General features: G+C 34.0%; 2 protein-coding genes and 1 pseudogene across 2 annotated transcripts; 1 reads left to right on the top strand and 2 right to left on the bottom strand.

The window, feature by feature from the left end:
* Window positions 1–782: 782 nt before the first annotated feature.
* Window positions 783–16,847, bottom strand: LOC114719457 (CCR4-NOT transcription complex subunit 10-like). The gene is given in 5 exon segments (XM_028904969.1): window positions 783–1,710; window positions 1,712–2,127; window positions 2,130–2,474; window positions 10,790–10,812; window positions 16,766–16,847. Coding segments are annotated over 5 exon segments (1,794 nt in total).
* Window positions 3,632–3,751, top strand: LOC114719498 (uncharacterized; annotated as a pseudogene).
* A 976-nt stretch (window positions 16,848–17,823) lies between the features above and the next one.
* LOC114719456 (uncharacterized) lies at window positions 17,824–20,925 on the bottom strand. Its single transcript, XM_028904968.1, has 4 exons — window positions 20,880–20,925; window positions 20,060–20,775; window positions 19,561–19,954; window positions 17,824–19,466 (listed from the first exon to the last, which is right to left on the bottom strand). The coding sequence occupies exons 1-4, from the start codon at window positions 20,923–20,925 to the stop codon at window positions 17,824–17,826; spliced, it is 2,799 nt and encodes a 932-aa protein (XP_028760801.1).
* Between the last annotated feature and the right edge of the window lie 5,467 nt (window positions 20,926–26,392).

Genomic DNA, 26,392 nt, shown 5'->3' with positions numbered 1-26,392 from the left:
TTTCCAAAGAGATCTTGCTTATCAATGTCTTGCACAAATGAATTAGATCTTTTTTTTTTTTTTTACCTGCACCAGACAATTGCTTGAGAAAATGCATTGTATGCCAAAAGTGTACAATTGATACGTGTTCATGCTGAAATATCCGATTCCAAATAAGTACAACATCCTTCCACAGTCATAAATTCAAATTTAAATAAACTAAAATAATCAAAACATTCATTGAAATAAAATTTATTGAATCTCAGTTCCAGAGCTATATTAATGAATACCATCACAATCAAATTCAAGATTCCCCACGAATGTTGACTAGAGGTTTGCAACATTCATGCTAACAAATAAATAAATAGTTAATAGAAATACCAATAATTAATAATCAAATAAAATCATGCCAACATTATTCCCAAAATATAATCACTATCACACATATCATTCCCAAAATATAATCATTATCAAATTTCCTGTTTTTTCTCAATGTCAGCACGAGCTCCACTTCTCATATAAACTAAATTAGCCTGTGAAACACAACTCAACCAAAAAAAAAAAAGGACACCTCAAATTTCTAGGGTGGCCGCAGCAAAAATTAAAAGACAGCCACCACACCTATGAATGAGGCTCCTAAATTTGAATTTGAAAATCATAATAAAGGAATAAATCAAAAAATTATTCTCTGAATCGCTTAACTTATATACATGGTACAAAAGCTATGGAAAAGATTAAGCTACCGGCTAACTAGCTGTAAGAAGATCAGCAAAAAATGATAAAGCCCATGAATAAAACAGACTCTAATACTTACTCAATGTAATTGCACTGGGAAGGAATCTAACGCGGCTACATTGTTTTAATTTGGATAAAGCTTCTTTCGGCTTACCAAGCAAGAGATCTACATAAATTGCAGTAATTGTGGCTTCTGGACTGTTCGGCAATATGGATAACGCCTGGGCAACTAACTGATGGGCTTGGTCTAACTCACCCTGCATTGCAGATAATGCCGCAAAATTTGTATAAATTATCCCACGGGCCTCTTCTGGCTTAAGAAAATCTATACGTTGAGAATCGTCAGATGAAGAAATGTTGGCTGGCGCAGATCCTGCAGTTCCATCTTTAAATTCAGCAGTTCTCTCCACTTGCCATTTCTTGCAGTCATCATGACTGAAAGGCAATTCAATAGCGTATCCCCCAGACAAATAAATTGACAAATGCTCGGCAGCTTCCTTTGGTCTATTTAGCAAGCAGAGTGCCTCTGCTGAATAAACATGGCCTAGAAAGAGATAAATTCTAGAGCATTCTGCAAGTTCCAGAAGAGATGTTGCAACTGACAGTGCCTTAACAGGGTTGTCTAATTCCAATTCCACATATGCCAGGTTAGCAAGGGCTGCCTGCTTAATCAATAAATTTTCTCTTCTGCAAATATCTTCATAATGGGACAGGGAGCTCTGAATGACCTCCTGATTAGTACCTCCCTTTTGCTCTTTCACGTCCCCCTTTGAATTAGCCTGACCTAAGCTTAATGCTAATGAAAATGCCTTGAAATCGATTCCGAGTAAATTCTTATTGTTTGAATTGCTGGATGACACATCACCTGAATGATTTTCCTCACTTAACGAATTGAAAGCCAAGCCAGACTTTAAATTATCCGTCTTGTTGGAATCCAGCAAGTACAGGACATTTAACAGGAACTGCCGGGCCAGAGATATCGATAAATTCAGCTGCACATCCATTTCTTGGAATCTCATTGTTCAGTACAAGTTGCCTCCATTTTCCCTTCCCAACAACATGCACTCCAACTTCCAATCTTGTGGGTAAAACACGGCTTGATTTAATTAGGCCCTTTTCCAAAGCCATCAGACAGCATTCAGCTAGCCGAAGCCACAAGAGAGGCTTATTGTAGAAGACCATACTAGACTTCTGAAAACAGCGAGCAGCAAGTAATGGCTTTCCACAGGCCAAGTACTGCATACCACAATTATATACTATAAGAAGAGCGTTATCCTGAGAGAAAGTTGGCAGCTTTAGCGGTTGGTTCTTCCTAAGGGATGAACAATTAGTCAATGCCTTCGAGAAAAGTAAAGATGATGTCTGGTATTTCCCAAGCTGATAGTAAATGCAACCAAGATTGTTGTGGAAATTAAAATGCTCAAAAATGCTGGGTCTGTCCTGTCGTTTGATACCATCAATAGCTTGGTTGCTTTGCGGTGGTTATGGCGAGCATATTCAAGCTGAGATTTCAAAAGAAGAGCCATTGAAGAATCTCTTCCACGTGCTATGTCCATAGCGAGCTTCACTTCACGTTTGGCTAGCTTCAAATTCCTGGTTAGCAGCAAAAATTCAACCTTGTAAAGTTGGAATTTAAGCTCCAACTCAACGATAGAAAACCTATCAACCAATGCCCTCGATAGATCATTTGATGATAAACCAGCTGGGCTGGTTAAATTCTGTCCACCCATATCCAGTATCATGGCTTCATAATCAAGAGCCTCTTCAGAAAAAGCCCTGGACAGATTATTTTCAGGCACATTAGCGCTAGGCCCCAGATCAGAAGTAGATGTATCTGCGGCTGATGGATCACTAGGGATTGATGAAGACTTGGTGATTAGGTTTGCAGATTGTTGCTGTGCTATGTTTCCATTGTCGCCCTAACTCGCATTACTAGCACCAAATGCCCTTTCCAAATAAGACAAAACATCCTAATAAAACAGATTCCCCCATCAAAACTTCGCACTTCTGAAAAGCTAAATAGGAAAAAAAAATTCTATAAGCCCTCATTCATTTTATGCCCAGAAAAATCTTTTACTAACAAAGTCTTGCTCATATTGATCGCCTAAGTGTATTAGAGTTGTCAAACAATCATCTTTCAGGAAAAATCCCAAAAGGCACACATTTGAGGGGAATCTTGATCTCTGCGGAGCACCACTGGACAAAAGGTGCCTTGATGATGAAATACTTACACCTAAAGCATTTGACCATTATGAAGATGATGATGACTCACATTTCACTCAAGAATTTTACTTGAGCTTGAGATTTGGATTTGCTTTTGGATTTTGGGCCTTCCTTGGGCAATTACTCTTTAATCGCACTTGGAGGCAAACCTACAACACATTTGTAAAAAAAATTACAGACAGGGTCCAGACCAAGGTGGCCGTTTATGTGGCAAGGTGCCTCACCAATATATAGATGGGTCATCATATAAAGTAATCATGTTTCTTTCTTAACACATTAAAAATATTTTCTGAACGCTTAACGCACTGTCGTGTTTCTTGCAGGATTTGTAACTATTTTGGCTTATTGTACGTAGGATCATCCTTGATAGTTAATAATTTGTGATCCAAGTAAAAACCGTGTGTTGGAAGAATTTGCTATGTTATATGCAATATAATGTTACTTTCAATAATCTTCATTGCTAGCATTCAATCGAACTGTTTATGTTTTTTATGTTCTATACAAAGTAAGGATTGCTGATAGCTTGATGATTTGTATGACTTGTGTGTTCATTTATATGATTTCTGTTGGACATAAAGAGAAACCGAATACACTTTGGCATGTTAAAATACAGGCATACTGCGAGTTTGAAGGCACATAGTTCGCGTAACAAAGGCATATAAAGAAGAAAGCAAGCCAACGTTGGGAAGCACACGGCCACGCACTGGGCACAGAGCGAACTATTCTTTTGTCTTTTACTAAAGAATACTGTGTGCGTGTTGCTTCAAGTGGCATACACCTCTTTTGGGAGGGTTCCGCACCTCCCTTGGTGGGTTGCTACATTTGAGTTATATAATAGGTATTTTATTACATAATAACTGGCATAATAATTTACAACTTTGTTTTGTTTCTAAAGAAAAAAACACAAAATAATTTTTGTGTCAGGGTTATGTTTGTGGCGTTGGAGGTTGAATAATTTAGTCTTTGCGGGTCTCACTTTTAGTGATTGATACTTAGTCTTTAAAGATTTTTTGAAAGATATACTATTGGAAACAGTTTTTCCCCCCTTTCTTTATGCCCAATACTGTAGAAAAAACGTAAGCTAGGGGAGCTTATAATAAATTAGTGTAACACTATTTTTGCTTCTTAATATAAAAGCTAGTTATATTGACAAAAAAAAAAAACAAAGAGTTAGTTAGAAAGTTAAATTTGATTCTAAATATAACACCTAAATTCATTTTATCTTTTTTTAAAAATAATATTCCTATTAATTATAAGGGATTCCTACCAAAAAGTAGTCTGAATACACATTATAAAAAAAAAAGTTTAAGAAAACCAACACATGTTTATTATAAATAATCAGTTCAACTAATTTTTTTAATATTTTAAAATTTATTTAATTTTTATATTAAGGATCGGAAGTAGTAATAAATTAGAAGTCCCATATGTTGTTTGAAAAGAATATTGTGACATACAAAATGAAAGCTACCGCTCTGTGTTTGTGCCTGTGCTTTAGTCTTGTTTTTAACCTTCTTCATGGTTTTCTATCTCTACATCAAAAAACTTATTCTCCGAATGGCTGAACTTATATATATGTATATGGAATAAAAGATGTGGAAAAGATTAAGCTACCTGCTGCATCTTAAAAATTTTAACTCTGTTGAATACAATAAAAGAAACATAAGAAAAAATTCATAACATATTTTTTTCCAATATTTTTTTAGATGAAGATATAAAAGTATCTAGAACTTATATTAAAAGTGAATCTACCGTCATAGCACTATAACTTTTTTGAATGTATAAAAGTATTTATAAACTTTAAAAATAGGAGCAAAAATAACACTTCGGTCAGTCCCTTGGAAGCTATTACTACTCTCTTGCTCCCCCATTTTGCCGACGCTTGCTTGAGAAACTTACAGGAAATGGGGCGAAATTTCTTTTTTCTTTATATATATAATGGGCCGGGATGGCCTTTTTTTTTTTTAGCCGTTCTTTATCTTGGAGCTGCACAGGAAGATGGACCGACGTTATTTCAGTAAGAGCCGCCCGGCGTCCAGCCTATGAGATGCCAGAAGGTGTTTTTTTAGTAGGGGATATTCTTGTACTTTCAGATTATAAGTTACCCCTGAACACCACCTGGCAAAAGCCTGAGAAAAGTAACGGATGTTGACTCTCGTTAACCAAAATGTCATTTTTCTCCTATTTCTGTTTCTAAAGTTTACGAGCGTTTTTATACTTCCAAGGAAAATTATCGTGGTGAATGTACTTTTGATATAAGTTTATAGATATTTTGTACATTCATCATCCAATCCTTTTTTATGAAAAATTTTATCAATTTAATATATTCCTAATAGACGAGAATGGAGGACAAATGAGTGGTATGAGTACTCTTAATGTTTCGTTTAACAATCTATAATCTATAATATGGAAAATGCTGCTTCAGGTATGAAGTATTTGCTGCGTTAAGGCTAAAAAGCATGAGATATACGACTTTGACGCTTGTTGATTAGCTGCCCCCAGTGATCCCCTCTTCTTGGAACTTTGCGAAACATTTTCCCATCAGTACCTTCCATTTTCCCACAATCCTAGAGGAAGAAGAGCGTGAAACTGATGATCAGACCGGACCGTCTGGGTTGGCCTCAAAAACCAGCTGCTCGGTTACTTGCTTGGTCCGGTCAAGCTTCTACCCCACTGCAAAAACAACCTGTTGCAACTCGAGGGTGACTCAGTCGTAACCCAGATATGGCAAGTTACCAAGTCTTTTTTTAAACTCCCAGATGTTGGAAATGTCAGGTTTTGAAGGGGAAAAAAAAAGATACCGTCAAAAAATTAAGAAGAGTTGAATAAATGGAGAGAGTCGAAGAAGAACTAAGAAGGAAAAAAAAAAAAAAAAGGAGAAAAAACCAGTCAAACTCTTAGCCTCATCATCCATCTTGATCCATTTTTTTTTTCTTGGTGAACACCAGAGCCCCTCCCCCATTTCTTCCGCTTTCTAAATCCAACCAGATCTGCAAGAGAGCCCGAGATCTGTAGATTTCGTAGCTTGGAATTGAAAGGGGTGTTCTAAAAAAGAGAAGTTATTGTACCATAGCCCTTCATATGAAATGGATAGTTATAATTTTGTTGTTTTTTTGTTATCAGAGATGGTTATAATTTATTTACTTTTAATTAAAAGAAGATGATTCAATGGTTATATGTCACGTGCTCCCATCTCACACTTTTCAACTGAAGCTCATTTTCACCCTTCAACGTTTTGCTTTTTCAGGTCCCAAGCCATGTTAAAATTGAAAAATCATTCTTATTATTATTATTATTATTATATACTCAATTAGAGCCAAGTGCAGGGTATGGACTATGAAGGATTTTTTTTTCCTAATATAAAATTATTAGTTATGTTTTTTTTGCCAACAAAATTATTAATTATGTAAATTATATGGTTGTTTACTTTTTTTTTTATTGGAAATGCTTATTTACATTTCTTTTATAATTATACTTTATATTTTAAGGCTTTCAATTTTATTCTTATTATTTTAAAAGAATATTTTAATCATGACCGGTCTAACCTAAAATTGACTCCGATATAAATCACTGACCGTTGAATTACTATCTCGACTAGTTTATTGACTGATTTGGTTTTTAGTACCTCTAGTATGACACAAGTCATTTAACTAATGAAAAGTTTGATTTAACTCAATTTAAGTGACTTTATGCTATGTAAATATGTAAAAAAAGTTTTTTTTTTTACTACATAAAAGTACCTGTTAAAGTGTTTTTTTTTTTTAGGGTTTTCCAAAGCTTTCAATTTCATCACAAAACAATGTCGCCCAAACTAAAGCAGAGGAAGGCAGTAGATGGGAAGGTTATTAGGGGAGAGAAACTGGATGCCATAGCTTTTTCACACCTTCTCACATCACATACATGCTAATTTTTGCCAGTCTCTTCATCTTTCTTCTTTCCTCAGCTCTGAGGCTTTTGTCATCTCCCAAATTCTTGCAAATGTAATAGAACTACTTTTTTTTTTTTTTGGGTTAAGCTTATGATATCTATTGCCAGTAATAGTAGTGACTAATTCCCCCGCAGTGACTAATTCCCCCGCGCCATAAGTTTCTTAAAAGGGTTTTAGTGTTTACTGTGTCATATCATTAAGTTAACATACTTCTATTTTATCTATATTAAAATATTGATTAAAAAATCCTTCCACAGTTACAAATTCAAATTTAAATAAACTAAAAATAGTCAAAACACACGTTCAAATTAAATTTATTGAATCTCAGTTCAAGAACTTCTACATTAAAGAATATCATCACAATCAAATTCAATTTCAACACCCCCCCCCAACGAACGTTGACCGGAGGTTTGCACCATTCATACTAGCAAAAAAATAAATAGCCAATAAAAATATTAATAATTAAATGTGATCATGCTAATTGCTACCATTATACCCAAAATGCCATTTTGTTCCAATAATCATTTCACTATCACATATAACACTGCAAACTGGGAAATGTGACAAAATGGGGAGGTTAGTGCAGATAAACGGTACGCCATTTTCACACCCTCTCACATCACAAGCTAATCTTTGCATTCTCTTTATATTTCTTCTTTCTTCAGCTCTGACGCTTTCGTCTTCTTTTTTTCTTCTTCCATTTTCTCCATAGCTAACAAAAGAGAGCAAACTCACATGTGTGCCTTTCGTCGTCTTCTTTCCCTCTTCCATTTTCTCTATTCTGCTGGCTTACAAACTCACATAACAAAATGGAAATGGACGTTTAATGGCAGCTTCCTTTCATCTTTCCCCTTTACTTCCCCAGATTCCATTCACATGCATCTTCTTTCCCTTTTGTGCGACTAATATTTACTTCTTGTTTTTACACATTCAATACTTTTCCTATTAATACGGTATCATGATCCAATACAGAAGTGGCTGCTAAAACAGAGCATCGTATTGATAATTCTTTAATTCTGAGCTTGTATTGAAGATATTGTCACTATAACGGGCTTTAAGTGGAAGTTTTTCCATGCATTATGTCCATGGCAGATCTTGTTACATGCAAGTTTGAGTTTGTGTTGCGTATTATCAGACTTGAAGATGATGACTCACATTTCCCCCAAGAATCTCGCTTGAGCTTCAGACACGGATTTGCTTTTGGATTTTGGACAGCCTTCCCGGTCTTTCAGATCATTGCTCTTCAGTCGCATTTGGAGACAAACCTTCTCTAGGCTTGTAAGAAGAGTTACAGACAGAATAATCTCTTAGAGGTACCTAACCAATAGATTGGTAAGATATATGAAGTCATCTTGTTTCTTTATTGATGCCCTAAAAATATACTGGTTCTTAATATAAGACCTTAACTTTTATTTTAGTCTTTAATATGATACCACAATCTATCTTCTCTTTCATATTTATTTTTTTTTTTTTAAAGTAGTCGTTCTAATAATAGTAGTTTTAGCTAATACACTTAATTAGCAATGATATTTTAGAAAAAATAATACTCCTCTGGTCCTTAATATAAGACTTATTTAACTAATTTGATTAGATTAAGGAAGTTAGATAAGTTAGTTAATTAGAAGAAATATGACATGTTTTTCCTAAAATACCATAATCATCTTCTTTAATATCCTCTCTCCTTCTTCTATTTTATTATGGTTAAGGAAGTGTCTATTGAGATAATTTAGGAAAAATTGGTAAATATGAGAAATAGATCTTATATTTAGGACCAAAATCAACTCAACAATTAGGTCATATATTAAGGACAGGAGGAGTGCCTATTTATTACAAATAACTAACTTAACTTATTTATTTAATCTACTCAAATTAGTCAGCTAGCTCTTATATTTAGAACCGGAAGTAATATTATCTTAATACACAACACACTATCATGTTTCTTGCAGGATCTGTAACTTCTTTGGCTTGGTCTACGTAGGATCATACTTTTTAGTTAATATTTTTTGATCCAGGCTAAGTAACAACTGTTTGTTGGATGGATTTGCCATGTGATATATAATATAATGTTACTTTCAACGATCTTCATTACGGGCATTTAATCATGCAATTTAAGTTTTTTTGTTGTAAGCTTGATGATTTGTATGATCTATCTGTTCAATAATATGTTTCTATTGGATACAAAGAGGAACCAAATAAACTTGGTAGGTCAAATAGGGGCATACTATGAAACGAACTAGGCTGTTCGGCTTCTAATAATTTATATTTACTGTTTTAATTTTGATTCTGTATTTACTTGCTAGTTACTGTTTTATATCAGATTGATAATTACAAGTATGCTTGAGGCAGAAAAGAAATTTGTCAAATATTTATGGATGAGAGAATTAACCATTAGCCGCGCGTTTTATATTGATTTGATCATCTTGAGCCATTGATGAAAAATCATTGTGCTAGAAGAAGGAAAATTGAGGCCCATGATGTTTGGAACGAGAAAAAAAATGAAAAAGGAATTGTGAATATTCATTGAAGCATGCAAAAAACAGTGTTTTTATAATCTGAGTTTTTATAATCTTAATGCGTGCTACAAATTTTCACATGAAGGATTTGAGCATATAAGTAGAAATGGTAAGAGCAGCAAGATATACCTTTTCAACCTACACAAAAGAAAGGACTAGGGCAGTAGGAATAAATAATTAATCACCAGCACAAACTTGTTAATGGAAGTCCGAATTCAACTTAAAAATTCTAATAAAGTTGTTAATTATACTTCAGTTTCCAAAGAATTATATGGTATGGACAAAAACGATATTGGACATTTTTTTATTAGGCCTGTATAAAGGAACTTAGAATCTTTTTTTTTTTTTTAATTAAAGTATAGGTATCCTCCTATTGGAGGCAATTCTATTCGAGACACTACCAAATACTAAATGTAGTTACCTCTCCCAATGGGAATTCAAACATTTAATTTGTCACATTATGAGAGACTAACTCCTTCTGTTAAACCCAATTCAGTATATATGCTCTCTTTTTTTCCCCCCTAATAATAACCCTTTGGGCCACACAATATCTAGACAGTACCCAGTGACTCTTCCTTGCTAAACTCTTCTCTAAAGCCTCTCCCCACGCTGCTGGAGAAAGAAGAACAAGAACTTGAAGCTTTCATCTCAAAATTAAACAATACCCTCTCACATTATTACATACTAAATTCTGCTTGTTTTTCTGTAATGCATCACATATACTCCTTCAATCCTAAATATAAGACCCTTATACTAGTGTGTATAAGAGTCTTAACGGAGGAGTACTAATATTTGCTGGTTCTCTCTATCTTTCTTTTTTCTTCAGCTGTGTGTGGCTTTCGTGTTCTTCTTTTCTGCTACGCACCATTTTCTCCGTTCTGCTAACTAACAGACTCTCATGAGAAATGGAAAAGGAGGTTTGCTAATGGCAACCTTCCTTTCATCTTTCCATTTACTTTCCCCTTCCATTTTGTGCGTCTGACATTTTTACTTCTTTTTGCTTTTCAACAATTAGTAATTTTCCTCTCTTTTAATTTGGATTGTATCTCACATTTTTACTTCCATTGTAAACAAGGAAACAAGTCTAATGTATAGATGCCTAGAACATTTTGCTCAAGTAGGAATAGGTTGGGCGTCAAATATTAAAAGGGTACTAATGTTCAGATAAATGAAGAGGTTGTAATTAAGCCTGTGACTAGCCTGACCTACTTGGATATGGATTTTTCTTAATTATTTTAATTTTAATTTTAACATTTCTTTTAAAGTAATCAAATTATATACGTATAATACACGCACAAATCCATGTCTTTTTAAAACATTTTACATTTAAACATGCTTTTCAGCTGAATCCAAACAAGTTCAAAATTTACTGACATTTTTACAAAATATTATCCAAATACAAATTATATTATACTAATTGATTATTATCCAATTTTGCTTAGGAAAATTAAATTAAAAGAAAAGTCATTTTTACTAACTTTAATCTAAAAAATATGTTCTGAATGGAGACTTTTTATTTACAAGTGTCTATAATTAAGTTCATAGACGTACAATGAAGTCTATAATTAAGAATACAAATTGTAACATAAACAAGTAACTATTTCTTTTTTTAGCTGAAATAAAAAAATATTTCAAATATTTTCAAAAACAAGGTGGAAAAATAGTAATAAAGTTTGAATAAAGTTATTTTGCAAAATGCTGATCAATAAAATTTTATAATTTTGCAGTTAATTAACCAATATAAAAAATTTTAACCCTTTAGAGGGAAAAGGATATGTGAGAATTATCTATGTATAATGCTCCTGCCAAGGTCACTTATTGTAATTCTGTTGATTTAAAAATCTCCTCTTGATTAAATCCTTGGATCTTTGAGTACGCTCACTGGTCACCATCTCTTGTGTCAATCTTTTTTAAAAGACAAAAGGGGTGCAATACAGGTTGGTCTCCAGGCCCAACCTACAGTCCTGCAAAAAAATGAGGAGTTTTTGTTGACTACAAACCAATCCTGTTGGGAGTGGGCCTTTTGGCTCGCGTTGCTTTAGTATGAACCCATAATAGGTTAGTCCATCAATCCACGGTCTAACCAGGATATTTTTTCATTACTAGCATTTAATAGAATTATTTAAGTTTTTCGGTCCAACCAAATTGGGGATAGTCGTTGGCTTGATGATTTGTATGATCTATCAGTTCAGTTATATCCTTTCTATCAGATACACAGAGAAACCGAATTCTCTGTGAAACATCCTTCCTTTGACCCCTCAAAGTATGCGTTTGGAAACATTACGGTTTAAGCAATTCACGAACCAAGCCTGTAGATTGAAAATTTGCAATTAGTTCTTGGGTTACTGTTCACGGGTCAAATTCCAGATTTTTAGTCTAATTTTGAAAAATCATAACTAATTCAATAAAAATCGTATTAAGGTGCTCCAAAATTCTACTCGAAACTCTTTCAATTCTGTATAGGAGAAAAATATGAAAATGGACTTATTCTTACCCAATTCATATAGTTTATTCGTTGAAATTTACTATTTATTTGGTTAAAACTATACGTTCTAATTTCTCTGCCCTAATTTTGATCAAGCATAACTCTTGGCACACACATCCATTTAAAATGATCTGCCACTTGTTTTAAAGCTCCAGGTATTTATTTTAAACATACCAAATTTCATGGCTTGACTTATACATTTGATAGGTCAAACTAGAGCTGGAAACTGACTGCTCTAGGACCTACGTTTTTTTTTCCATGGGACAATTCTTACTTTAATTCTTTTTATTGTTTTGGCATGCATAACTTGGGTTTTCTCTTTCCCATTCATTCTTATACATTTTCAGTCATGCCATAAATGTTCTAAACCAATACATCGCATCATTAGCATTCTTGTACATAATTTACACAATAGGAGAATCATACATTAACCAATAGTTTCATTCATTAACATGAATAATTCTTCACTTTCTTCTCCTTCCTTCTCATGCTCTCCTTCATGCAATCATTGTCCATCATACTTGACCTAAATGGTTGGTTAGAAAGGGGTGAGATTTGAAAAAATCTCAGTTACAAACAATAACCACCCAAATATACATGATAAGCTTGGTATTTATAACATGCTTGCAACTTAACATCTTTATAACATAATGATATGTTTGGAAATCATCATACATTTATCATAAAATACATAAGCCGATGGCATATTTCAAACACATTCACAATCACAACATGAGTTCATAAAATCATATAAACATAGAAACATGTCATACCTGCAAGCAAATACCAAGCAGATAAGAGTAAGGTCAAGTTTGCTACCTTGTGTCTTTAAACTTTCTCTTTACTTCCTCTTGCTTCCTTTTGCTACCAACCATTAAGGTCGCTTGCTCAACCTTTGCCATTCATCTTCCTCAATGTCTCATGACCCTAAATGCATCAACACATCATTCCCATTCATTCATTAGAGCCATGGTAATGAACAATATCAACACTTTGTTTTCTTTGAGCTATATTGACTTCTAACTTTTGAGCTTGATTTCCAACCTTTCTAAAATTAATTCCACATGCTATTCCCACACAATTTTGCATGTAGAATCTATTTCTAAGCTCAAAATAATCAAAATCAAACTCCTTCTCTATGAACTAGCCTTGGCCAAAATATAACTCAAGTTACATCGTCATGAAATTCAACCAATTTCAATATAAAACCACTTATTCTTGTTCCTTTCAAACCTTTAAACATTATTCTAACATTAATTTCATCTTCCCCTATTTTTAAGAATTTTGTGCAGCATATCCCTCTAGAGTTTCAAGCTCCCAAAAATCATTAAAATCCATAACCAAACTCAACAACAACAAGGGTAGTGAAAACAACATTAAAAACTATGAACATACCTTGTTTTGAAGTTTGATCTTGCATATGACCGCTTGACCTTTCTCTCTCCCTCTTCTTTCTCTCTCTAGAATCCATTTTGTAAGAGTTTCCCCATAGGTCCATAGCTTGCAAGAAAATGACGGGTGGGGAGGGGGTATTTATAAAAAACAAGATTGAATCTGGACCGTTGATCTTAAAAATATGTGGCTTGATCTAGACCGTCCGTTTTCTCTTTTTATCTTGTGATGGCATGTGTCCTATGACATCATGATTACATCATCTTGATGACATCATTCTTGCATCATCAAGCCACATGCCTTTAATCCAATAGTACACGTGTCTTGCATTCGACCGTACATATGTCTTGCATTCAACCGTACACATAATACCTTCTTTTCCCATCTGATTGTACACTTGTCTCTTTGATATTCCTTCATCATTTTGGCATTAAAATAGGGAGGAAATTAATATAAAATTTATGCAAAATACAAACATTAGGCATTCCTCTACCTATCTTACCATTCTACACCATATAGGATACTTTTTCTGGCCTTAACTTACTTGGGACTACTGGGACATACTATGGTACCATTTTCTCACCTCAAATAAATCTATATGGTATTGTATAACATGCCCAAAGAGAGAATGATGCTCTTTTCTTGTTCTTCCATTAAAATAATTAAAATAATTAATAATATTTATTTCGGAGTGATCTTGACCGAATTCTTTCTACCAGTCCACAATTTTGAGAATCTATCTTCGGGTGCCAATAATATTTATTTATCATGGGGAATTCCTCTAATTTTTCTTAAGTCAAAAGTCAACCTCTAGACAGTTGACTTTGACTTTCCCTGGATAGTGTATAAATAGGCTTTAAATTCCATTAAAGCCAATCTCTTCGCTTTCTGGGGACAGAATTATTTTTAAAACCTGTGATAATTTCTCAAGTATTTTTTTTCATTTTCTTCCAATTATCTGAGACTTCCCTGTACTTTAAATATTTATTTTTAATAATATTCAAAATCAATCAAAACCCTAGGAATTCCACAATTTCCTTCTAGGGGCATTTTCATCATTTTTAGCCTCATACATGCCTTTGAACCTTATTTCTATTTTTCTAAAATTTTCTGGAGTGTTCAGGCACCTACCATTTCCCATTTTCTAGAATTTTTTTTGGAATTTTCGGGCATAATTTTCATTTTTGCCCTTACCAACCCCTAAATTTTGCAAAATTATGATTTTGCCTCTGGTTTGGCTTAACATCAAAATTCACCTTATTGAGGCCTCTAACATAATCTTTGGCCTATATTTATCTCTATTTCTCATTCCTGGGCACCAAGACTTCCTCTGAGTCTCTAACTTCTTCTTTTTTCAGTCCGAGAAAACTTTCCCTTTGCGATTTAGTTCTTAGGAATCCTACTGTCCTTCCAGGGACATAACTGTGGCTTTTTATGCAAAAGCCAAATTTTCTCATTCCTAATCCAAACACCACAAGTACAAACTCATCATGCTTAAACTCCATAAGCAGTTTATAAGTGGCTTTCACCGCTAACCCAAATAGAGCTGCCTCTAGGGAAAACGAGGTGGTTTGAGGGGGGAAAATGAGGGGCAACGTGGTCATCTAACAAGATTTAGAAATTCCTAGTTACGTAGCACTAATTGGGAATTTATTAGTTGTATATAATTATGAATTTATTAAAAATGTAGACCTGAATTTGAATTTTGGTGTTTTAACTGTATTTAATTAGGATTTTCTCTTTTTTTGGGGTAAAACAATCAACTTTACTTGAGCTGGATGTGTTTTATTTTCCTGTTTTAGTCTGCATGTTCTTTCTGTTTCATAGATAATAAGATATAAATGTTTTTGCTTTGTTAAAACCTTTTTACCGAATCTGGGCACTTATTAGTTATAATTCTTTGATAATTACTTTTCTTCTGCGGTAGAATATGTTTAGAACATTTCTTAGTCATATGGCATAATCTAAACCATCCGTACAAATCCAATAATAATACGTATTTTTGTAATTAATTAACTAACAAGTTTTCTCATATATTATACAAGATTTGAGAGATGGGGAGTATTTTTTATGACTTATGAGTCATATGACTTGTTTACCTTGTGTATCTATAATTAAAGGATTAAAGGTCAAAAATACCTATGAAAATACACCAAAAATTCACCTAACACTATAAACTTTCTTTGGGTTCAAATCTACCAATCCAAGTTTAAGCAAAGATCAATAATTATCACTATCGTTAAATTTAACTAATATCTGTTTTTTGGGTTGTGTGGCTCATGATTTTTTTAATGAAAGAAATAAAATACCCCAATTAAAATAAAAGAGTCAAGAGTCAGAAATACCCATGAACTGATATTAAAAATTCACTAAATACCATATAATTTTTAATGAAAGTACCAAAATACTCTCAATCTTGAAGAGCTATTGCATTAGAGTGTGTTAGAGATTAATTAATTATAATAAATTCTTATATCCCAAAATTCATAATTGAAAAAGATTATTAATGTTTCTTTGTTATGAAATTAACCAACAAAGAAAGTAGACTAGAAAAGAGATATGGACAAGAAAATAAATGATACTCCTTCACTTGTCTTGCAACACAAATGACATGATATGTTCTATTTATAAGTATAGTCTTACACATAGGTTACACTTATACTTAAATGATAGGCAGTGAGCAATAAACTACATGAATGTGAGTGGGAGTGAGTTACAAAATTAAAGGCATAGTGGATAGTAATGGAGTAGTAGAAGATTAATGCCTAGTGGAAGTAGTGGGAGTTGATGAAATTGAAGAGGAAGAGGAGATGGACATCTACTCTTGATAATATTTATGACACTCCCCCTTGGATGTCTATTATTTAAGAATGTGCCTCATTAAAAAACTTTAACTAGGAAAAACCCTGCGGGACAAAAATCTAGCAGAAGAAAAAGAGTACACATCTATTATAAACTATTCAATGCTGCTTTACTAAAAACCTTTCTAAGAAAATCCAGTGGGAAAAAAATAGAGGAGAAAAAAAGAGTACAGTATATATTAATTCTCCCTCTTGGTAACATCAATTGACATCCCTGAGTTCGTAACATCCAATATAATTAGTAAGCTTTTCAAATATTGCGGCTGGAAGTGACTTAGTGAACAAATCTGCTCGATTTTTATTTGAAGGGATTTGTTGGATGTTAATTTCATCATTTTTTGGAGATCATAAGTGAAGAAGAATTTTGTTGAAATATGTTTTGTCCTATCTCCTTTGATATGCCCTTCTTTTAGTTGCACAATACATGCAATATCTTCATACAGAATTGTTAGGATCATATTACTGGAAGACAAGCCACAAGTAGTTCATATGTGATGTATTATCGATCTTAACTTTACACATTCTCAACTTGCTTCATATATTGCTAGAATTTCTGCATGATTAGATGATGTGGTTGATATAATTTGTTTCAGAGATCGTCATGAAATGGTTCTCCTACCATATGTGAACAAATATACTGTTTGTGATCTACCGACATGTGGATCAGATAAGAATCCAGCATCTGCATAATCAACAAAGTCAGTCTTGGGTACATTCAAGTAAAATAATACCATGTCTATAGTAACCCTAGAGTACCAAAGAATGTGCTTAACTCCATTTTAATGTCTTCATGTTGGTGATCTTGCTTGTAAGTAACAGCAAATGATATATCAGATCGTATGTGCTTAGCAAGATACATAAGTGCAACAATTGTACCAAGATATGGTACTTTTGGACCAAGTAGTTCTTCATCACACTTTTAAGGTCTAAATGGAACTTTGTCTCTCTCTTAAGAACTTACAACCACTAGAGTACATACTGGATGTGATTTATCCATATAAAAACACTTCAAAACCATTCTTGTATAGGTTTCTTGATACAAAAAAAGAAATCTCATTTCTTAAATATTAAATTTGTCATTCAAGACAAAATTTGTTCTTCCCGAGTCCTTCATTTTGAATTCTTTTTTTAAGCAATCCATGGCTTTGTAAGCTTTTCATGAGTCCCAATAATATTCATGCTATCAACATAAACAGCAATTATAACAAACTTATTTCTAAATCTTTTCATAAAAATTCATAGGTAAATTGAATCATTCTTATATCCTGCATCTAACAGATATTTGTTTAAACAGTTATACCACATAAGCTATGATTGCTTTAATCAATACAAAGATTTATTTAACTTGGTTGAATATTGCTCTTGACAATATTCATAATATTCTTAATAAAACATTTTCTTGATAGCCAATTTTTTTAATAAATACCAGCCACTTGTTATAATTATTATATTAACTAGACTGTTATACTCGTGCACTACACGGGGAACTACTTTAAAACACAAAGGACAAGGGAAATGTTAAGGGATATTCCCACAAACAGTTAGTGCTTGATCAGCGTGAGTTATTTATGTCATAACTTAAACAATTAAATTGTAACGGTTGACAAACATAATGAGCTATGGATACCAGTATTTACTGCTAATGGTAAAGGAACTATAAAAACAAAATAGTGAATACCACGTGCCATATTACTTACATTACCATGAACCTCAAACATTCCTAAATATTTCTGGGTATACCACATTTGTTGTTGTGTTCAATGCATCAGAACCAGTTTGGGCAACAACAATCTTCAACCCTTCCATGCTCTTAACTCTAGACAGTGCAACATATAATTGACCATGTGTAAAAACAGGCTTGCATAAGTATAAACTAACATAACGAAGAGATTGCCCTTGACTTTTATTGATTGTCATGGCAAATGAGAGTGATATTGGAAATTGCCTTCTTTGCATTCGAAATGGCCACCTATTCTCTGAGGGATTCATATCCATTCTATGAATAAGGACTTTTTTGTTTGGATTGGACCCATTCAATGTGACAGCTTCTATGATTGATTTCCCCAACTTTGATATACGAAGGCGTGTGCCATTACATAGTCCTGATGCTTGATCAATGTTTCGTAATAACATTATAGGTGCTCCCACCTTCAAAATTAACTTATGGGGAGGCATGCCTGAGCAGTTAATTGTGTTGAGAAATTCTGTTGTGTACAGATCATCAAAAGTATCAGTTTTATCAGTGGTCTTGCAAACAGAATCGCAGCTTAGAAATTCAAATGACTCTCCTAGCAAAGATGATGACATGTACTCATTGATAAGGTTAACCATCTCAATTGTGGGTGCCAATATTGCTCTTTTATTGAAATATTCATTGCAGTCTAAGTTATCTATCAAATCTGAGTATGTAGATTGAACAATAGAATGCATTGGGTCCATAGGGTTTGAAATCAAGATCTCTTTTGGAATTTCAATCTGTGCAATTCCATCCACTGGGGCACCTAATTTCCCATCTCCAACATCCAATAACCATTGTGAAAACCAAGCCAATTTTTCTACATCCACAGGATTTTTTGGTGCAGACAGACGCATGTTTTTTGTCAACTTGAAAATAGTGCAGTAATCCCACAAGTGAGATGAATTAATACATACATCTACAATGGAGGCCCTATTTCCTTTAGGAATAACAGGGAGAATCTGACAGAAATCACCACCCATAATAATGCATTTTCCACCAAAAGGTTTGCTAGATTGCATGATATCTTGCAAAGACCTACTAAACGCCTCCACACATAACCTTTGAACCATAGGAGCCTCATCCCAAATTATTAATTTTGTACTCTTGATCAAATTTGCTAGTGGAGTGTTCTGATTTATAGAACAAATGGAAGACTCATTTATTTGGATAGGAATTGCAAACCTTGAATGAGCAGTCCTACCAGATGGCAATAAAGTAGCTGCAATCCCACTCGAAGCAACAGTTATGACTATATCACCTTTTGCTCGTAATGTAGAGGTCAATGCATTCCACAAAAATGTCTTGCCAGTACCACCATAACCATATACGAAGAAGAATCCACCTTCACCTTTTTCAACATGCAAAATAACCTCGTCATAAATTTTTTTTTTATCAGCATTAAGCATATTGAGCAATTTGATCGATTCACGTTGCATCTCAAGCCTATCATAGCTTAACTCTTGAATGATTAGATGGTTCCTGATATCTATTGGTTGAGTTCCATTCGGAATTGATAAAGAAGGAAAGTTGTGGAGGCTCTTCCCATTTTGACGAAGCAAGGAATCAATGTCTTTAAGTGCTGCTTGTTCTTTATCATCCAAACTAATGTTTAAACCTAAAAAGTAAGTATACTAAAAAATCATAAGTATGAAGTACAAGCATATAACTTAAGTAACATAATAATTGATTGCAAAAGTACTTACAGTTACCTGTAAATGTAGGATCATCTCGAGGGAAGTACAACATATCCTCTGAAATAAATTTTGATGTCTCCCTCCATACATAGTCTGGATGTTGAAGACTACATGACAACAGCATACTAACAAATAGTTTTCGCAAGGAAGTCCTAGTTGCCCAAACAGATGCTTCTTTTATAGCTGCTATGTATTCATTGTCATCATCAAGAAGACCATATGCAAAGCATGCATCCTTAAAAGTTGTATATACAATACCATCAACTATCGTAATTGCATCAAAAGAGGATGGACCTTTAACTTTGGTCAATAACACACGGAGATAATACAATTCCCCTACAGATGGTGAGATATGCGTCATCCTACCAACGGCAAAGCCTTTCTTCCTACGCTTCCATTTTCGTTTATCCTTTTGGTAGACGTAATGATTAGGGAACTCAATATAAGTCAAACTTCTAGCAAAACCATCATTTGAGTTTTTTTCCATCCAAGATGGAAACTATGACTCACATACCCTCGGCTTCTCCAACAATGCAGCAACATCATCTGTATTGGCATATATGACATGTTGTTGGTTTGGTAAATGGAAACTCAATCTTTCTACTGCAGGATTTCTATGATGGATATTGAATCCAAATATACGCCATGCACCTTCACATGCAGATATATATCTGCAATTGTAGTATTGTTGCACCTCATCAATTATTTTGTTGTTACCATCAGTATTATTCTGGAAAAGTGCAGCAACTACTCTATCATTTCCTTTGCTGATATACTTGAACAAATATTTGACTGCAGTTGAATGGTTGCACTTCTCAATATTGATGTGCCCTTGAAACATTTGTAGCAATATTGGATTATATGGTATGACATACAGGTTGTCTAGATGTACACCTTTGCTTTCAATAGTTCTACCGTCATCTCTTTGTTTATAAGTAGGATACCCATCCTCATCAACAATGGTGTGGTGATTGTATTTTTTGGGAAAATATTTGGTGCATTTTCTTTCCTTCATGCATGGTGACTTTGGGTTACTAACACCACATGGACCATGTATCATATATCTCTTCACCAACTCGTACAGAATGGGGCTTGATGATTTGTCTGGTATTTCTGCGCACACAACTGCATCAATGGCTTCGGGATCTTTTATTTTGTCTCTAGGGTGAAGGAATAATAGTATATGTGCATGCGGGAGTCCTCTCTTTTGGAATTCGATTGTGTAAATTTCTGAGAAAGTGAATGAAGAGATGTCACAGTTTAAAATTGCATAATTAGAAATGAAGTAAATACAAAGAACAGTAAATAAGGAGAATATTATTATATGAGCTAACCTGCTATGATTTCACCAAGTATCTTCTCAGTCTTGAGAAATTTCATGAGACATTGTAACTTCAGTTTGAAAATGCAAACTAATATATTTGGACGGTCGGATGGCTTGACTGCGTGTTGTGAGCAAAACCTTGTGATCTCCGGCTAGGCAGGATTGCAAGTAAATGTCAAAAATAAATCAGGATACCCAACAGACCGACAAAGAGCCATTGCATCTTGATAATTGTTGACCATATATCTTGCTCCACCAGTGAAAGAAGATGGAAGAATGATTCGCTTCCCAATTGAAGCAGCATTTCGTTCCCCTCCAACAATAGCATTAGATAATCCTTGGTATAAGTCTACACGTAGCTCCCTTTGATGTGTCTTGACCCATAGCAACCTTTGTGATTCTATCATTGTATATCCATCGACTATAAATTGTTGGAGTAATCTAGAAGCATGCAAGATGGTAGAGGGCTCATTTGTTCTTACTATCAAGCGATAGCTAAAGAACTCACGCATACTTAATCTTTTTCTTGTTTTGGTCACCCTAACGGTCTCTTCTCTATGTTCAATATCATCTCTATAGCCATCTTCTCCGAAAGGGAATAGGATAGGATATTGAAGAGGTAAATAAGATGCATGCAATTCACTAATCCTTTGAGGAGTCCCAGAATGTTCTTGTATAATAATATCCCTAACTGAAGATGTCATGTCTAAATCACCAATAACTAATGCTGCAACCTCAGAAGCTATAGGCACATTATAGATTCTACCATCTGTTTGTCTTGCACTAAGCAAACACAGCTTAAGTGGTCTATGTTGATAACTATTGAGTAATGATGATCAAGACGGTATTGTTAGACAAAAGGATTCACTTCATTTAACTCCTCCTTAATTTGTTGTACTATATCAGAATTGATGATGACTTCATTTTGATATTTACTGCAAAAATGCCGAGCAAATTGGTCATCAGAGGTTCGAAGTATTTGTATAGATAAAATTGAATTTATATTTAAATTTGAAGTAAAGATTAATACCTAACAGCAGCAATTCTGTTGGTGACCTCATTTTCGGTGTCATATATGTATAGTTGTGAGAACACCGGACGACAACCCTCGGGTGGCAATAAACTACCAATATGATGGTAATTCATTCCTGATAATACAAATGTGTATGGACCTCCACCATTATTTTTAGAGTGATCTACCTTGCCTCCCAATAATGTGAATGAGAACATATTATTATATTGTCTAATATTATGATGGAAGTTTCTAGAGTTAGGCGAGTCCTTCTCAAAGAACAACCTTGCTAACGTCGGTGGAGGTGACTTCATTAGAGGCAAAACTACTTTACCTTTTAGGCAACAAAGTGAGAATGTATCCACGTGCCTTTGCTTCCTATCTTTCTTCACCCTTTCATTGAACCAAAGATTTGCTCCACAAAACTTGCAAACATGTATAGGATCCCCTTCATCTATATATCCTGTGAACAAATGCAATGTATAAGCTGTGCATTACATAATTAGACACATCATTTTCTAATGCAAAATGTAATGTACCATCGAATGCAATTATAGAGTCATCATGATCAGTTGAAATACTGTCTTGTGATAGAGAGTTAAACCCACTTGACTGTGTACCTGACATTTGGAAAAAAGACAGCCAACTAATTTGAAATGATATAAACTTACATGCTGCTTATTTCTCATTTGGTAACTATGGTTAATGGCAATAGCTAACCTTCGTTTAGATCAAAGGGTTCATCATCTGATCCACTGTCATCACTGCTATTATTTTCAAAGTTGAAAGTAATGTTTCTATAAGCTACACATTAAAAGAAACATAAGTCAATGACTATTAGCTGTTGCTGTCACTCATAAGTTTTAATAACATTATCTTGTGCATAACAAAACATTAATAGGAACGAATGGCTACTGTATACATATACCTGATTCTGTTTCATTGATAGATTTGTTAGCCTGACGATGCGATTGACTGACATGATGTAATTCTCCTTGATGACAACCTTTACATTTAAAAAACCAAAGCTGAAAATGACAAATTATTTTATTTCCTATGTTGCTTCTAAGGGATTTTCCCAATATCATTTCCCTATTCCACAGCTATCTACTCTCACATAAATATATATTTGTTTCATACACACACAAAAAAACTGCCAACCTATGCATTTAGAAAAAAATTTATTTTTTTACAATTTCATTCATACTACAAAAACGAAGTTAGTTAAGACTCTTCATTTTTTTTTTCCAAATCCCACATGTATTGTTAAAGCCTACACTTTCATACTCGCTAAAGTTCTAAATTATGAATTCTTAATGTGATTAAAAATACCCTTTTGACATATACATGCACCCAGATAAGGCTTTTTAGCTTTGTAAAACATAAAAATTTATAGACATATTACATGCCCGAAACCTTTATATATACGGTATAATATTTCATATATGTAATCTGAATTGATTTATACAATATATAACCTAATTGATTATCACCTGATGTTGGAGGCCTAATTGCATCTTCTCCCGGTCGTTCTGATAGAGTCCTTTCTACGCATAAACTTGTATCACCCAAAAACCCATTTGCTGGAAAAACTAAACGAACATGAACGAAATATAGCAACAGCTTAATAGGTCAAACTCTTACTTTGTGGTGCAGCAAGAAATGAAAGAACATGCAACACGGGTTTTCTAAGTTGGTTTGCTCATCGTATACAACATCTAGATCGGAAAAATATGAGCATTACCTTCGTTGACATCTTTTTTGTATTCTTTTCCTTGTCCTTTTATTGGCAATGCACATATTTTCAATGCTTCTCATTCGTGCACTCTTTCGTGTTAAAGGCTCTTTCCTTCCTGTTGCATTTGTCTTTTCTATAAGAGATGAAAAGAACCATTAATAAACGTCTTGAAGAGTCTACTCAAGATTGCCTCAGAAGGTATCATAGCAATACCGGTATCAAAGTGCACTGCCAAATTCGAAACCAAGTTTGTTAAATCTGTCAAGGCACCAGACTTCCTTCCTTGCCTTCGTTTGCTAGTCACACCAAGTTGACTAAAAACACTAGATGTCGGGGTTTGATTTGAAGAGTTAACATCCACCATTGCTGTTGAGAAATGAACATACAATGCGAATGAGATTCGTAATATGAATATATGTTGAATGGACTAGCTAAAAACTATGACAGTATCTTCAACTTTCATATATAACAGCATATACATGTTTTTATAAGCATAGAAATGAAAGAGAGTAATACCTGGTACAGATAAATCACAATCATTTAGTTCATTGGAGTATGTCGGACTAATCCCGTATGGTTCTTTGGAAGCCATACTAATGACATCAAAGCTGAGAGAGCTTCGTGAAGTTGATATTTATATGGTTAGCATTTTATATTGATTATTTTCTTTGACCAAGATTGTAACTTTAACAGTCAAACCGTACACAAGTTATGTGAACTGTTAAAAGCAAAGTTGATAGGGACATGGCTTATGCAGCATAAGCATTAGGTGTTCGATGTCTGCAAGCAAGCATTAAATACATGACATTGACCTATCATTGACATGTAGCTATTGGTAATCTCAGGTATCAATTGAGATTATATAGTATAAAATAGTAGTGGCTAGTAGTAGGGAGACTCTAGAAATTTTTTATTTTTTCTTCTTATTGTGATCATCAAAGATTTAGAATTACTTACATTAATATGCAGATTGTTTTTCCCCATATCGAGAGTGAGAATTTTTGGTAAAAAAATAATGATAGTAAAAGACTGAGAAATATTTCCTTTTTATCCACCACAACAACACGATGAATTTTGTATGGGTATTACTAACGTTTTCCTACCAGGTATTAACTGATGGATCAGAGACTTTTACTCTGATATTCAGGAAAATACTATTTAAGTTTTTGCAGTACATTGACTACCTGAGCTTTAACTAATATTAGTAACTGCATTTGACATAATGGCCTAAATAATAAAAAATTAGTTAGGAAGAGGTGGATAATTTTTTTATTGGTGATATTTATAATCAAGAAAGACAAGATATTTACCCAAAAATTAAAGAACTGGTAGAAACATCCACTCCAACATTTCTCTTGATCGCCGGCCTTCTCCTCACTCTATTAGTTACTGGTGTGACCTGGTTAGCAAGCTTGACAAGAGTGACGTCTTCAAGTTCATTGTTCTGTGGTGCAGCAGGCTGAGGGATAACGGGTGACATGTTTTCATGGCTATCCTGAATATCAGTGATTTCAACTAACAAAGGAACATCCTGGAGCATCAATTTTCAAACAATATTTAACTCATATTTACTGTCTTGAACAATAATGTAAGGATAGTAATATTATGGACCATTTTTTTGTTATAATTTATGGATCCAAACCTGGCTGTCATTGTTCGCATTACGAGCATTAACTTCACCGACTTCAACATTTGCATCCATAAACTGGTCCATGAGGTCTTCATAAATAGTAAACTGGCCTACACTAATTGCAGATGTTGGATGTTTTTTGTTGTACTCATTGAGCTTCATTTTCACTAGTAGAACCTTTCCTACAGGATCTTCCAGCTCATCCGAAAAATCATATGCTGGGCGATTATCCTGTGAACATTGATATTGTTATATAGCAAAATACGTACATTTAATTGTGGAGTACTTTCAAAGCAACCAAACCTGTTGCATGAGAAGTTTCAACTCTGTGGCTGTCTTGTTAATCAATTGAATAGCTTGTTTATCCCAAAAGATTAATGAAGCAAATCCAGTACGTCTTCCACCATGTAGTGAATGCGAAGCCTACAATAAAAGACATGACGGTCATAATATGTGAGGATAAAAATAACATACCAAATAATACTAACATCTCCTTCGACCATACTTTGGTTCTATGGCATCTGGAACTTTCTTGCAGATCGGGCACATAACTGATGTACCCTCAAGTCTGGTTTTCGCAGCACACTTTGAACATCCATCATAGGTCCATCCGTGATATGTTTCTAGCTTCTTAACCGTGCATTTAACAACAAAAGTCTCACCCTGATGTTGGGAGGAAAAAACAGACTTACATATCACAGCCATAACTTATAAAATTGACAGATACAAGCTTGTTGGGATAGAATTTTTGTATCTCTAACATAAAAAGACAATATACTAACTATTTGTTGCAATTGAACGTCTTTGATAGTAACTTTCGGCTGACTGCGGAGTGATGTGGCACTTGAGGATTGACTTGACTGTGAAGATAACTGCTGACCATATAGGTGCATCACAGGGGAGCTATCATCATCGACACTATATATATAATCATTTCAAAGTAATGAGTAACATGTGGAAAAAGATAACCGACACTGACAGCTACGATGCATGCTTAGTTATATTAATACGTAACTATATTATTGAATGTGGTAATATAATAATAGTAGATCCCACACACTTGACTTTAACCTTTCAATTAAGTCTTTGACTTCCTTGATTGGAGGGTTGAAAAATACTCTAGTGGCAAAGAAGGAACTGCAT

This window comes from Neltuma alba, unplaced genomic scaffold (assembly GCF_004799145.2).
Source record: "Neltuma alba isolate B1F8T4 unplaced genomic scaffold, ASM479914v2 tig00011916_pilon, whole genome shotgun sequence".
In the NCBI taxonomy this organism is placed as follows: Eukaryota; Viridiplantae; Streptophyta; class Magnoliopsida; order Fabales; family Fabaceae; genus Neltuma; species Neltuma alba.
The sequence above is the reverse complement of the archived record's forward strand: the minus strand, read 5'-3'. Positions and strand labels throughout refer to the sequence as shown.